The sequence below is a fragment of the Acipenser ruthenus genome, chromosome 56 (assembly GCF_902713425.1).
Source record: "Acipenser ruthenus chromosome 56, fAciRut3.2 maternal haplotype, whole genome shotgun sequence".
In the NCBI taxonomy this organism is placed as follows: Eukaryota; Metazoa; Chordata; class Actinopteri; order Acipenseriformes; family Acipenseridae; genus Acipenser; species Acipenser ruthenus.
Window position 1 is genome coordinate 2,424,757 of NC_081244.1, and position 15,421 is coordinate 2,440,177.

The following is a 15,421-nucleotide window of genomic DNA, read 5'->3' on the forward strand; positions in this document are numbered from 1 at the left end:
CCTGAGACTGGTGCGGCTCTGGACACGCGGGCTGTGGATGCTCAGGCTTACCCCTTCTATGCGCTGGACACCGTGGCTCCCCCCCCTCTGGGCTCGGTGTGTAAATTAAAAGAAATAAGAGTTGTTTCCATATTCATCTCTTCTTCGTGCATCCGTGAGTAGAAATAATTGATTCCAAAACTTAACATAGTAATGGTTCCGGGAACTCCCCTCCCCCTAAGCACAGGTTGAAGGGAGCCCAAAGATACAGTACAATGTTTGATTTAATATAGACTTAACCTTATGACATCACCCCTTTCTCTTAACCTATCAGAAAAGCCAATTACATACTGAATATATCATTGACCATGTGGGTCCACTTTCGTTTTATTACTTTCAGTGATTGTAACATCAAAGCCAGTTTGATGCTCCACTCAGGAAACCCTGATGTTATAAAGATAAGGAAGGAGGAGATTGTTTAAGCTTTTGAAGGTTTTAGCCTCCAGAGTGTTCTCTCTGATGAAGCACAGGGTCCCCTTTTAAATTGCCATTTGGTGCACTTTAAAACTTTCCTCTTACCGTCTGTCTTACTGCTCCAGTAATTAATATTAAACCCAAACTGTCTTTTAACTAACTAACTATATGAAACACAAATACTAACAATCTAAAACTAAAAAGTGAATCTTTTAAACTATAATTTCTTAAAGTGCACGTTTCTCCAACACTCAGGCTCCCCTTTCTGGGTCGGCGGTGGAAACGGACGCTCTTTTTCTTCATCCACCACAGCGGGATGCCTGTTCTCCCTGCTGGCAGTGGAGGGGACAGCACGCAGATAGGTGCCTGAGCACCATCCTTGCACACCCAGCAATGTCAGTTCCTCAGGTCGATCTCTGGGTTTGGATGATCCTTGTCTGTGCTGGAGACAGTGGGGCTTCGCCTGCTGTTTCTTTCTCCTCCTGGAGGAGGCAGCTCTGGAGCTGGCACTGCCTTCCTGGCTTGACTCTGGGAACAGCTGCTCCTCCCCTTCTTCCTTCTCTGGGCTGGTCCCTGGGACATCACTCTTCTGCGGCCTCCACCTGACCCCGATCGAAGGCCTGCACAAAGAGAGGGTCTTTGTTGGGGCACACATCCCTGAGGTTCCCAAACTCCAGGCAGGAGAGGCACTATGGAGCTCCTCCTTCCTTCAGCTCCATGGCTTCCTCCCATCCCATTTTCCACAAAAAAAACAAATCCTTTTCTTCACAAAAAAGTATTCTAATATAACACCATTAAACTGTTTGATAAGAATGTGTAATTAGTTTTTAAACAAAATACAACTTCATTTTAAGCAAATCATCAATCTTTCTGAGTCCGTACTGTATATCATGTCAGTACTAGATCTGAATGATTTGTGGAGTGTTTGAAATATCAGTTGGTAACTGAGCCTGGCATTTCTTTCCTGTATAACACTGGCAGGTGAACTTGCTTGCAAGGGCGTTCATTTCAGCAGAGGTTACTATTCCCAAAGCAACATATTTTTCATTCTGCCTCTTTTGTATTTTGAAGTTCGCAGGATTGAGGTGTAAGTAATCACTGGAGTTGTAATTCTTCCTGACACATCTTCCATTGCTTTGGCAAAGAATGTCACTGCAAAGTTTTGCTGCTGCAGTCACATTTGCAATGTAGGGGTTCAGTGTTGCTGTTAGGTACTTTGACAGTGCCTGGCATAATTCCTGCAAAGAGGTAAATAATTGTTGTGTTAGCAAGAGAATAAATAAAGGTTTAAATGGCTTTTTCACTGACACAATCATGAGAGTGGTGTCTTTTAAAAAATAGTTTCCCAAGAAATGTCCCTAATTTAAAGTTATATTATGAGAAAGATTTAATCAATCAATCAATCAATATTTATTTTATATAGTGCCTTTCATAGTGGACCACCATCACAAAGCGCTTTACAAGATAGTGAGGAATAATGCATAATACATTAAATACAGTGAAATACAGGGCATAGTACATTAAATACAAACAATAAAAATCAATGCAAATACATTAAATACAGGCATAATACATAAAATACAAGGCTAGGATGTGATTTCTAAACATTGTGGATGTGTGTGTCATACAGAATTATACGAATAAGATGGAGTGAAAAATCTGAAATAGCAATTTAGACAACAGCTAATAACAGATATCAGGCTTAAAGAGCATTGAAAGCAAGAGAGAACAAGTGGGTTTTGAGAGTTGATTTGAAGCGAGCGACTTTTGCTTGGGTATAACAAGCAAGCCAGAGTCAGAGGACCTCAGTTTGTGTGCAGAGACATAGCGGGTCAGCAGGTTGGAGAGACACTCTGGACCTGTGTGATAAAGGGCCTTATAGGCAAGCAGGAAAATTATGAAAGTAATCCTGAACAGGTAGCCAGTGCCGCTAGGCAAGACAGGGGTAAATGTGATTATGTTTTTTACATCTGGTAAGGATCCTGGCAGCTGCATTTTGAACCAGCTGCAATCGGTTTATGGCGTGTGACAGTCGTTGCGGACTGGTGTACCATAGAGAGAGTTGCAGTAGTCGAGTCGAGAGGAGATGAATGCATGACCAAGTATCTCTGCATCTGGGAGGGAAAAGTAGGGACAGACCTTTGAGATGTTTCGGAGGTGGTAGAAGGAGGATTTGACTACAGAGGAGATTTGGGCATAGAAGGAGAGGTTACTATCCAGAAGTACATCAAGGCTTCATACAGTGGGGGAAGGCAGCACCACACAGTTTCTGAGGTTCAAGGAAGCAATATTGAGATTCTTGAGTTCAGATTTCAATCCTACTAGAAGTTCAGATTTGTTAGTGTTGAGCTGAAGAAAATTGTCAGACATCCAGGCCTCGATGTCTTGGATGCAAGCTGAGAGCCGGACCATGGCAGAGGGACATCCAGGGTCGAGTTTTAGGTAGAGCTGGGTGTCATCTGCATAGGAGTGAAACATGAGGCGGTGTTGGTGGATGAGGTGACCCAAGGGAAGCATGTAGATGTTGAAGAGAAGTGGCCCAAGAACAGACCCTTGAGGGACACAGCAAATAACCGGGTTTCCGTCAGCACTGCTTTCATCATGGAAAACAGCCTGCATGCGTCCAGAAAGGTAAGAGGACAGCTAGGCGAGACAGGTTCCCGAGATCCCAGCATACTTCTGAAGGCAGTCAAGAAGAATGGTATGATCTATGGTGTCGAAAGCAGCAGTTAGGTCCAGGAGGATAAGGACAGAGGGAGGAGCAGCATCAGCATTATGCAGAAGCTTGGTTACAATCCGGAGCAGAGCAGTTTCAGTATTGTAATGTGGCCGGAAGCCAGACTACAGAGATTCAAGCAGATTGTTACCTGCGAGATGTTTCGTCAGCTGGCCGGCTACAGCCCTTTCAAGAGATTTGGAGACAAAAGGAAGATTGGATAGGACAGAAATTAGATAAGACAGCCTGGTCGAGGGAGGGTTTTTTGAGCACCTGAGTTATTCGGGCAACCTCCACTTGCGCTCAAACTTGCAGCAGGTAGACTTAAGCAGTCAAAGTTCGACGGTATACCATGGGCAATTTCAATGTTTCTTCACTGTTCTGGTTGTAAGTGGAGCAACTGTGTCAATGATCTGGGTAAGGGTGGTGTTGTAGAGGGTCTATGTAATGAATCTATGCCATAACAAAGCATGTGTTTAAAATAATTATAAAGAAAGTGTGTTGTGCAGTGTTATCATGAGTACATTTGTTAAAAGATCCAAGGAAATGCAGTGAGTGCTGGTCAAACACTGACCCCTGAGGTGGAAAAGAGTTAGTGCGCCTCAGGTATAGTTCAGCTCTATAATTGCTCTTGCAAACAATCCTGACACTTATGAAGCTGGGATGCACAATTTCCTGGGTTTTTGTCACACCCTGGCAGTTCATTAGATAGAGTACATGAGATGAGGAAGATCAATATTCTTGCCTTTTATCTGCTTGAAGTTTTCGGTTTTAACTGATAATAATTGAATAAACACCCTAAGACCTATTTAGAAGATTCTATTTTTATTTTTTTTTAACAGATGAATGTGGGGTTGGCAATATATTTGAAATAATTTCAATTGTGCATTACTGTCTTTCTACATAAAGAAAATGGCTCTCAGAAGGTGAGCAGTGTGCAAAGACATTGCAACTGACCAATCAGCAGTTTTGTGCACTACGTAATATGTGCAATTTGCGTAAATGCGTCATTTGCTTAGCAACGGGCTTAGCGACCATGAACCCACCCTAACACACGTTAGGTTACTTACTGTAACCCTGGTTCCCTGAAAGAGAAGATGACCACCAAAACATTACTTATGGGATATGCCTCCTATTGGTAGGTATTTACTGAACTCTTTATATCAGAGCTGCCGATAGGCCCCTTCCTGGGTTGACGTACTCGATCCCACCTACCGAGGGATTAAACAGCCAGCCCATGGAAGCCATGTTCTCTTTTTACATCAAACCTGTGAGGGCGACCAATGTGACCTAGCTGGTTGGTGGTCGTCTTCTCTTTCAGGGAACCAGGGTTACGGTAAGTAACCTAATGTTCCCTTTCAATATGAAGACGACCACAAAAACATTACTTATGGGAAAAGTATATCAGCGCCGTCATGAGGGAGAAGGAACGGCAGCATACGAGGGACGCATCAGAACCGCATAACCCAAGGTTAGCAGTGCGAGCGTGCAACCTCAAGGACCCTGGTGCCTAATGAAGGCAGGAAGGATCTATCATATTAAGGCGATGGAACCTGGAGAAAGTATGCGGCATAGCCCAGCTAGCCGCAGTACAAATATCAGACAGTGAGGCCCCTCTGAAGTAGATAACCCTCTAGTAGAATGCGCAGCTACCCTCCCAGGTGGGGGCAAGCCAGCACTATCATACCCAGTCGACAATCCAGTGCGACAGTCGCAGCTTCGAGTGGGGCTGTCCTAGGGTCTGTATCCCGTGACAGACAAAGAGCTGATCAGAATGATGCAGAGATCTTGTCCTTTCCATGTCACACCTCAAAGCCCGCACCAGGCAGAGGAAGTTCAGTCTCCTATCCTCCTCCGAAGAAAACGGACATGGATGGAAAGACTCCAGTTCCACAGACTGGTTCATGTGGAAGGCTGTGATCACCTTAGGGAGGAAAGCAAGGTTTGTATGTAGTGACACCCTGATGTCATCATCCCAAATAGGCATGCAGGAGCTGTGCACAGACAATGCCTATAGCTCACTGACCCGCTTAGCGGAGGTGATAACCAAGAGGAAGGCTGTCTTCATAGACAGGTACTTCACCTCTATGGAGTGTATGGGCTCAAATGGTTCCTTCATGAGAGCCTCCAGTACAACATCAAGGCTCCATTCGGGGAGAACGGCCCTTCTGGGAGGGTGGAATCGGTGAGCACCCGTAAGAAAACAGGTTGCCAAGAAATGCACATCTGGAGATACAGAGTCTATGGGGGCTCAATGTAGAAGGTGACCTACCAGCATTGAGCAGTTCTTGCAGAAACTGCAAGATAATTGGCATAGGGCAAGAGACTGGGTCATGACCCTTAGTCAGACACTAGTTCTGAAAATATCTCCAGTTGTAGGTGTATAACGACCAAGTGGAGCATGCCCTAGTATTCTGCAAAGTGCCCACGACCACATCAGATAGCCCTAGGGCTGACCAGTGGTCCCGATCAGGGGCCAGACCCATAATTGGAACATGCCCAGTTCCGGATGCCAGAGAGAGTCTCTCTTCTAACTGAGGCGATCCAGGGCTGGCCTTGGAAGAGTTGGCACAGGGTCGAAAACCAGATTCTCCTGGGCTACCTGAGAACTGTCACCTGCCTGCAACTCCAGCATGTTTATGTGGGGAGGTCCAACTGTCCGACCAGGTGCCGAGGACTCCTCTATCTTCCTAGACTGCCCCCCAACCCAAGTTGGAGGTGTCCATCATCACCACCTGATGGTTCAACACTACTCCCACCCACACACCTTCGCACAGGTGAGAGGTCATCCTCCACCAGCGCAGAGCTGCCAAACACGAGCGAGACACTGTCAGCTGATGGTGTCTGTCGTGCTTTGGATGTAAATGGAACGCAATGAGCCACGCTTGCAGCGGGGACTTTATTTTAGAGCCACTGATTCCACAAAAGCAGCAAGCCAGCTTTCATCATGAATGCAGGGGAACTACAGTCAACAGAAAAAACTCTCTTTGATTACACTCAGTTTCAACAGAGGTTTTACCTTACTGTCTTGAGAAGCAAAAAGAGAACATGGCTTCCGTGGGTTAACTGTTTAATCCCTCGGTAGGCGGGACCGAGGACGTCACCCCAGGAAGGGGCTTATCAGCAGCTCTGATATAGAGCTCAGTGAACACCTACCAATAGGAGGCATATCCCATAAGTAATGCTTTGGTGGTTGTCTTCGAATTGAAAGGGAACCAGCAACATGGCATTGCCAGTTGTTTTTTTATGTTTGTTTTGTTTTGTTATTGTAAATATAAACCTGCTGTACAGTTATGCTTCTACTAACGCATATTAAACTATTTCTTGTGTACAACGACTGCCTTAAATTATTATTATTATTATTATTATTATTATTATTATTATTATTATTATTATTATTGTGGCGACACGGTCTGTCCTTCGCTTTTCTTTCCCTTCTTTCTTTTAAGAAATGCAGACTAAATGGACAGACGCAGGGATTGCAGGTGCAAACAGATTGTACTCTTTTTAGTCTCTCTGCTCATTCAGTCTCTATGGGCTGAGACCACGCCATAAACAACAAGCCCTCTTTTCTCTCTCTGGTTACTATTGCTTCGGTCTCTCCTATCTCGGCCCTCTTACTCACTGATTCTCCCTGGATTCGTCTATGCAGCTTCTTTTTGGTTCATTCTCACTCTCACTCTCGTTCTCTCTCAGTACTACTCACTCACAACTCTCTCCTCCTCTGACGCTGCTCCCGTCAGTCTGACAAACAACATAAAGTGCAGTTTAGTCTGATAAACAACATAAAGTGCAGCACCCTCAGCAGTTAAACAGGTCGCTACATTATTAATATTAATATAGCTACATAAAAAAGCAAACCTTAATCAGAGTACCATGATGAATGTTTGGTTGTAGGGAAAATATTAAATAACTTCTTGTATGCTGCGTCTGTAGTGTGATAGGTTCACGGGCGGTAATGGGCGTACAATTCAATCTGTTGCTTCTCACAATTCTCAGATTCAAAATGCATGCAGATTTCTACACTGCTGCAATCCTAATGTGAACATCCTCTCTTCAACAGAGTCAGTTAATGTTTATATGTGTATTAGTGAAACGTTCATTCGATGTGATATAGAAACTGAATAACTGATTGTGACAGGGCTAGGAGCCCTGCACATGAAAAGGGAGTGTCATTGTATGATTTCAAATGTATTGGTGTATTATTTAAAATAATGTATTGTTTGGGAACTGGTTATTGTTAGTATTGGTCTGAAGGTATTTCGTGTTGATTTAAAAACACAATGTTTTGTTAGTATGATTTAGTATGTATATAAAAGCTGTGTTGTGTTATTGTTTGGCAGCGCGGATGGGGAAGCCTCATCCACATAAAAACCATGTGCAGAAGGTGACCGGTATAAAAACCTGCAGCTTTCTGTGTTCCGGGTGGGTTGTTCAGAGGTGGAACGTGTGTGAGAGAGACGCGAGACGAGAGACGGGAAGTGAAAGGAAAGTAAAAACAACTGCTACGAGTGCTGGAAGCTCCAGCACCGTATTTGTATAGTCAGGATTATTTTGTGCTCAAGATTTGTTTCAGATTTATTTTGCTCTGTGAGCATTGTTTTTGTTAGAACCTTTTATTTCATTTTTGTGTTTAAATGAACACGGCGCCCCCACGCCTTTGCACCGCAGGTCTTGCCTTTGTGTTGTTCCTGCATTCTGGCCTGATGTCTCCACACAGCCATCCCTGTCACACTGATGATAATAATACAAAACAAGACCCCCCACGGACTAAACAAAAAACAAAACCTGGAAAATTCAAGCTCTAGTTATAAGTAGAGTACATTGTCTTATTTACAAATACCTTATTGCTATAGTCAGCGGATGCACCCCATATAACAGCTCCAGCAGCTCCCAAAGCCGCACATTCACCAATACTGCTGACAAGATCCTTCTGCAAAAGAGGGACATATTTAGGAGAAAGTAGTTTAATTGAACACAATTCCTTTTAAACAAACATGTTAACTCTGTGTAAGTTGCATTGTACCCAATACACAGGGTACTAAATTAGATGTACTTTTTCAGAATCGCTACCAGTTCTGTCTTTCAGCACTGACTGCAGCCATTGACTAAACTGCTACTACTACTAATACCTTGCACTTAGATTAGAAGTCTGTTCTAATATGAGCCACACGGTAATGAAAAACACACTATAAGGCTGTTTGCACAGTTGTATATGGTGGGAGCGTCATTGCTCTGTCATAGCAGATATGCAATCCAGACAGGCATGTGTATATAAGTGCAGTATTTGATTAATACATGTAGAAGAAAATACATTCACCTATTTATCAAGTCTATGAATAAGGCAACGGATTACAGACAATTCAATGCTGATTGAAAATCCTAAACAGAATCCCTTCCATCAAGCTCGACTTTAAAGATTACCTACCTCATTTAAAAACTGATCAGTAGCATCTGTGAAGACTGGTCGGTTGTACACATAAACTGGTGGGACAAAGAGTCGTTTGGGAAGTGCGGCCACCCGCATTGCTTCATAAACCTGATTGCGTACAAATAAAGCTGTTTTGTCTGAGTTTTTTAAAAACGTTGACAAGTAAACTGATGGATAAAGTGCTGTGCTTGCTTCCCACAGCCATTTTAATTGATCATTTCTAGTTTTAGCAAGAGGGGGGCATTTGCCAGTGTAAACATGACCAGTATTTGTGTAGTCATAGTTATAACAGTCTGGAAACAGGTAGAAGCCTTTTAATTGAGTAAAGTTTATTTTCACAAGTTATCTTGAATTGAAAAAAAAAAAAAACAACAACAAGAAAATCATCACTTTCATTTAACACCTTAAAGCACTTAAACAAAAATATGTATTCACTGACACAACTGACTGTCTTTGTCCTGGTATCTCAGAGCTTAAGTTCTTTGCCATTTCGTCCAAATCACTTTGCGAGGGTGATCCAACAGCAATATACTTTCCTTCACTGTTTTCCGGTATCTTGAATTTGGACGGGTTTAAAGAATAAGTACAGTAGTCACTGGAGTCCCAATCGATCACTGTTAACACTTTGGAATCTCCTGAAGGTATATAATACTGAACATTCTCAGCAGCTTGTTAGAAGTCATCTCATAATTATTATTTATTTAGTTCGTAGACGCCTTTATCCAAGGCGACTTACAGAGACTAGGGTGTGTGAACTATGCATCAGCCGCAGAGTCATTTACAACAACATCTCACCCGAAAGACAGAGCACAAGGAGGTTAAGTGACTTGCTCAGGGTCACACAATGAGTCAGTGAGTGAGCCGGACACTTTAATCACCAGACCACACAGCCTTCTAGGGGAATGCTCCATTTTGGGGTTAGTTTGGGTTAACAACGACACATGGGTAGAATCTTAGTCTGCAAAACGGTGTGAGTTGCTGATCCACCATGTTTCTTGTGGCGAGGTTTACTGCAGTGAACTGACTCAGATTTATGGGAACATCATACTTTTGCAAACATGGATTTGAAGGTGCATTCCATAACAAGGCAAAATGATTTTTGTCATACAGTCGCAGAGCAATATTTCTCTGCTGATGACTCCAACAAGAATGGGAGAAATATTACATTCAGAACTGTCACATGAAAAAAGAGAAGTGACACTGGTCTTCATGCCAAATGCTGGATGGCTGTACTTGTATTCACAGAAGAGAGAAATGAAGTATACTTTACATAAAAAAATGAAAAAAATCTGTGTGTCAATGTTGTGCAGTTTAAGAATTAAATAATTAAAGAATGCAATTGAAAATGATCTATCTATGCATTTAATACTGTATAACCGCTACATGGTACATATCTGAACATTTACATGAATGGTTAGGGTTAGGGTTAGGGTTAGGTTAATTCAACTTGAAATCAAGGTGAAGCAGAATCAGGAGTTGTCTTTCTGGAGAATGGAATGTGCAGTTTGCAGTTTAAAACACCCATAGCAATTAACCTTGCTTATTGATGAAGCCTGGTGTTCAAATTAGCATCATGTAATTGGAATTAAGAAGATCAAATCACATTCAGCCAAGTTAAAAATATTGCTGTCTTACCTTACAGTACGTTGCTTTCTTTACCATCAACTAAAAACGTCCTTAGGATGTCCCTCTTTAAAAAACAGCAGAAGTCATCCAGGCTAGCCCGCACTCTTATAGGAATAGACCACGTTAAAAAAAGGTGGGACTAACTTTCAAAATAACAACTCTTTCTTTAAAGAACTCAAAGTACATAACAACAGGATCATTTTCCATGTTTATTTATAACCCTCTTACCTTTCTGTACTGTATGAGTACACCCACTTAGTAAATATTTGAAAGAGATTGTAGTTGAGGAACAACTGTAAGCCATTGTTTTTGGTTTTGGTAACTCACATTATCGTATATCATGTGAGTTAGCAAATATAGTATATGACATATAGTCAGCACTCACATATCTGACCCTATAAAATTTGGACTAAATGAGTGTGACGCATATCTGATTATTTAATCTGATTTGACTTGTATGTAGGTGTGGTCATTGTAACCTGCGCCCTACCACCCAAACAACCACTTGCCCTGCACACACACACGCGCACCCACTCGCACAAGCGCACAAGCTCACACACACACACAAGCGCACACACACACACTCAAGTGCACACACAAGAGCACACACACACACATTTCGTACAGAAAGAAAAAAATATGACGAGTTTGAGGGACTACAGGGAGACATTGATTCTTTCATTGAAATTTGTTACCGCACGAGCTGGGGGAATAACGCAGCATTAAAAGACAAAAACTCAGGGAACACAAAAAAGATACAATGTCAGAAATACATGAAAGGGCTATGCCTATATAAATCCGGTACGTATTGTAGCAGTATGTAAAATTCCCCATTAACGACACACCAAAATGAAATCACAATGTTACCCATGCAGAACTGTGTAAAATGTAAAAGGCAATGCAATTTAGGAAAAGATTTAAACATAACACCAGTTTCCAGAATTAAAACCGTATACAAAGTCACTCTTAAAAATTGCAGAATATAGTGTTCAATAAGGCCCTAATGTCACAGTTCACATGCAAATGAAAATGCACAAAAGCAACTAAAGAGCACAGATTTTTTAAAAAAATGCATCACAGTATCTAAAACTTTAATGATTAACTTTTACATTACCGTGCCTTGTCTCATTCACTTTGTTTTTGGAGGCAGTGCTGTGTAACTGCAATGCACAATGAAGACAGACTGATCTGCCATGCCAGAAAAAAAAAACACAGGCTGTGAAGGTTAAACAAGTCAATTATAACATTAAAGGTATGGGCTTTGTATCAGAAAACTGGTGATGGAGTCGGACATCGCGTGTGACCGGTAAGTGCATACATTTGTTATATATATATATATATTGTGACACACCGGGGTAAGTCTGTCACTTGCAGGACCGTCTTCACTGTCTCCTTTGGTGTAAGACAGAATCACAGGACCACAGAAATGAAATAAAACAGTACGGTGCCTGTATATTTATTTACAGCAAACAAAACAAAACAAAACAAAACTAAACAATATCTAACTCAGTTTGGAGATCTGACTCCCCCCCCTTTATCTATCTTATTCACTGGGTAGCTAAGCTACTTACCAGTTTTAAACTTGTTGCACCGGATTTCTTTTTGTCTTTTCCTTAATTTCTCCTTTCTCCACACAGTCTAACCGCAACCACCATAAGCCTCCCCCAGCTCGACCCTGAACAAAGGAGATAATTTCCTTTTATTGTAAACCAGTCCAGCCACTTACAAAACTAACACATCTTAACCACCTGCAGCTGTGCTGGTTTACATTTCAATTAAACCCTTGTACCCCTGATCCTTGTAGTTTCTTTGGTGGCTGCCATTTTTGTAGGCCCTATTAACTACAACTCCCGCATTGTCTCTTGGGAGATGTAGTCTTTCCCTGCTCAATCCGGCACTTTCCAGTGCCCCGGTCCTGTATACCCTAATATGCTAGGACCCACATATTTACCATTCGTGACCAGCCCACGTCTATGGTCACAATATATATATATATATATAATGTGGATTGATTTTATTCTTAATACAAGGACGGTAAACGCAACTGACTACACACACATATATATATATATATATATATATATATATATATATATATATATATATATATATATATATATATATATATATATATATATATATATAAATCAAATCAATCAATCAATTATAGTTAGGAACAATGCATAATACATCACAGTATTTCTCGACTGCTTGAAAGCATTTTTTGAAACCAAAGTGCTGCTTTTTTAAATATTTGACACGACACAAAAATCTGTTGCATTTTGCAAAACAGCACATGCATTTGCAAAATGTACTTATTTATTCAAAACTGCAAATACATTCAACATAAGCATATCATGCTTTCATAATAATCAATGCAAACAAATATCTCTTTGGTCAATCATTCAAATAATCTAATCAAAACACAAGCATTCATTTGCAGTCATTTAATCATAAAGATCAAAATAATAAATGAAACCAACAAAAGGTCTGTTAGTCTATGTCTCTTCCTACGTTTATGTCAGGCCACAAATTTTCATACACGTCACACAAAATATTTTCTCTGGCCAGACAACATGGAAAATAATGCCTGGTATGTGGCATCCATGCTTGGCAGGCCTCCGCAGTGATGTCTTCACAGGCTGCATCCATGGCTTCAAGGAGTATGGCCTTGTCATAGGGACGGCAATCAAACTTTCCAAAGCCAGGCTGAAAAAATTCCTCAATAGCATTGAGGAAAGGAGAGTATGGTGGGAGGAACACCACGGACATACACGGCTGCACCTGGAACCATTCCCGAACGTGTGCTCCATGGTGGAAGCTCACGTTGTCCAGATGATGACAAAGTCACTGAGTTGTTGTCCCTCCACCACATCCTCTTCCCCCAAGAGCCTGTTAGCAAGTTCATCCAGGAAATTCATCAGTCGGTCCCCATTGTATGAGCCAATGACTGCATGATGATGTATCACCCCACTCTGTCCAATGGCTGCACACAAAGTGATGTTGCCACTTCTTTGTCCTGGGACCTCCACTGTTGCCTGTTGTCCTATTATGTTTCTCCCGCGTCTTCTCGTCTTTGCTAGATTGAATCCGGCCTCATCCACAAATACATATTGGTGGGGAGTCACACTTGAGTCCAGCTCCATGATCCTCTGAAGAAAATACGTAGCATTTGTATTTACATACCTGATCATACTGACACCTGAGCTCCGTCACCCTGTCATTGTTCCTGTCATATGGCACCCTGTACACTTGTTTCATGCTTACTGCATTTCTCTGCAGTACTCTATCTATTGTGGTTGAAGACAGAGGTTGAAGTTGACACGCCTCGCAGGTGCGCGGGATTTATTTACACACACACACAGAACAGCTCACGTGACACTACCAACCATGGTAGCTCACTGAGTGTATATGGCCAGCGTACGAAAAAACAAAATAAAACACAATGCAAAAAACTATAAAATAAAAGGTGCCATAAAAACGGCGTGCGCTACTCCCTAATGCATGGAGGTCCCGCTTGCTCACCTAGCTATACTTTATGGGGATCTACCATCCCCGAACTAATCTTTATGTATCAACACAAACCCTGACTCCGGCCGTCGGCGGTTTTGGCAGCTTCTTTTGGCTCCGATCCCGGTTCACCATCACGGCGATCGGAGAATTTCAGCAACTTATTTCTCACTATGCTCGGGTAGCGTGGACGATCTTCAGCCCGTTGTCCGTGGCTTTGCAGCAGCCCCGAGGTGAGCAAACAGGACCTCTGTATACCTGACGCCGTGCTGGAACACACCTACCCGCTGATCATCCACAGCTGGCAATCGCACACAGCATGCAGGCTATCCCAGGAGCGTCAGGTACTGCAATAAATTAAATTACAACAATTACACAAAAACACTATTTACAATGTATACACACACAAACAATTACAAATGCATTGCTGTAGTGTTTGTGCTGTGTAGAGATACAGTACTTACTGATTTTCTATTCTAAAGATTTTCATGATAGATGAACCTGTCGATCTGGATAGATTTGTTTGGACTTTTCGAGCAGCTTCAGCCATGCTCAGGCCATGGTTGATTACATGGTCCACAATTGAGGCTCTGATTTCATTTGAGACATTGGTTGCTCTGGTATGACTTCTTTGACGACTTTGCGCTCCTCTCCCTCCCCCCACACCCCCATACCCCCACACCCCCACCCACACCCCCACACCCACCCACACCCACACACCCACACACACACACACACCCACACACACACACACTCTCACTGTTTCTCTCTGAGCTTCCATTTTCTTCTGCCTTCCTTGAGGCTTTCTTATATCTTCTTATATAGATGACTTTGGGCTGATTGATCGATTAAGTATTTTGTGCCATTGTGTCTGCACAGTCACTGAAACAATTAACACAAATGGAACTAATTTCCTTAAATTGCAAACAATGTGTGAACAATTTGTAGGCACAGCATTCTCAAGTGAATCTTGTAATCACTGATGACATTTGTGTTAAGAGTTCTGCAAAACAGTGCTAAGGATATGCTATTCATGGTCAAAGGGTAGAAAGGTATTAGACGTTCTGAAAATGAGTTTCAGAAAATGAAAACTGATGTCATGCATTAGATATCTTTGACCATAGTTTCCAAAAAAGGGAGTTAGTGGTTGAGAAATACTGTAAATACTACAGCGCTCTCCGAGTGTGGTGCACTTTTGCTTGGGTATAACAAGCAAGCCAGAGTCAGAGGACCTCAGCTTGTGTGCAGGGACATAGCGGGTCAGCAGGTTGGAGAGATACTCTGGACCTGTGTGATGAAGGGCCTTGTAGGCAAGCAGGATAATTTTAAAAGTAATCCTGGACTTTACAGGTAGCCAGTGCAGCGGGGCAAGTAAGGGGTAATGTGATCATATTTTTAACATCTAGTAATGACCCTAGCAACGGCATTTTGAACCAACTGCAATTGGTTTATGGCTCGTGGCGGAAGACCACCATAGAGAGAGTTGCAGTAGTTCAGTCGAGAGGAGTGCTCTGCATCCGGGAGGAAAAGGTAGGGATGGACTTTTGAGATAAGAACATAAGAACATAAGAAAGTTTACAAACAAGAGGAGGCCATTCGGCCCATCTTGCTCATTTGGTTGTTAGTAGCTTATTGATCCCAGAATCTCATCAAGCAGCTTCTTGAAGGATCCCAGGGTGTCAGCT

General features: G+C 42.2%; 1 protein-coding gene across 1 annotated transcript; it reads right to left on the minus strand.

Moving 5' to 3' along the window:
- Positions 1-748: 748 nt before the first annotated feature.
- LOC117404289 (hyaluronidase PH-20-like) lies at positions 749-13,147 on the minus strand. The gene is made up of 6 exons (XM_059017360.1): positions 13,053-13,147; positions 9,542-9,738; positions 9,188-9,268; positions 8,598-8,917; positions 8,013-8,102; positions 749-1,691 (listed from the first exon to the last, which is right to left on the minus strand). Exons 1-6 carry the CDS (start codon positions 13,145-13,147, stop codon positions 1,353-1,355), a joined length of 1,122 nt encoding a protein of 373 aa, XP_058873343.1. The 3' UTR covers positions 749-1,352.
- Between the last annotated feature and the right edge of the window lie 2,274 nt (positions 13,148-15,421).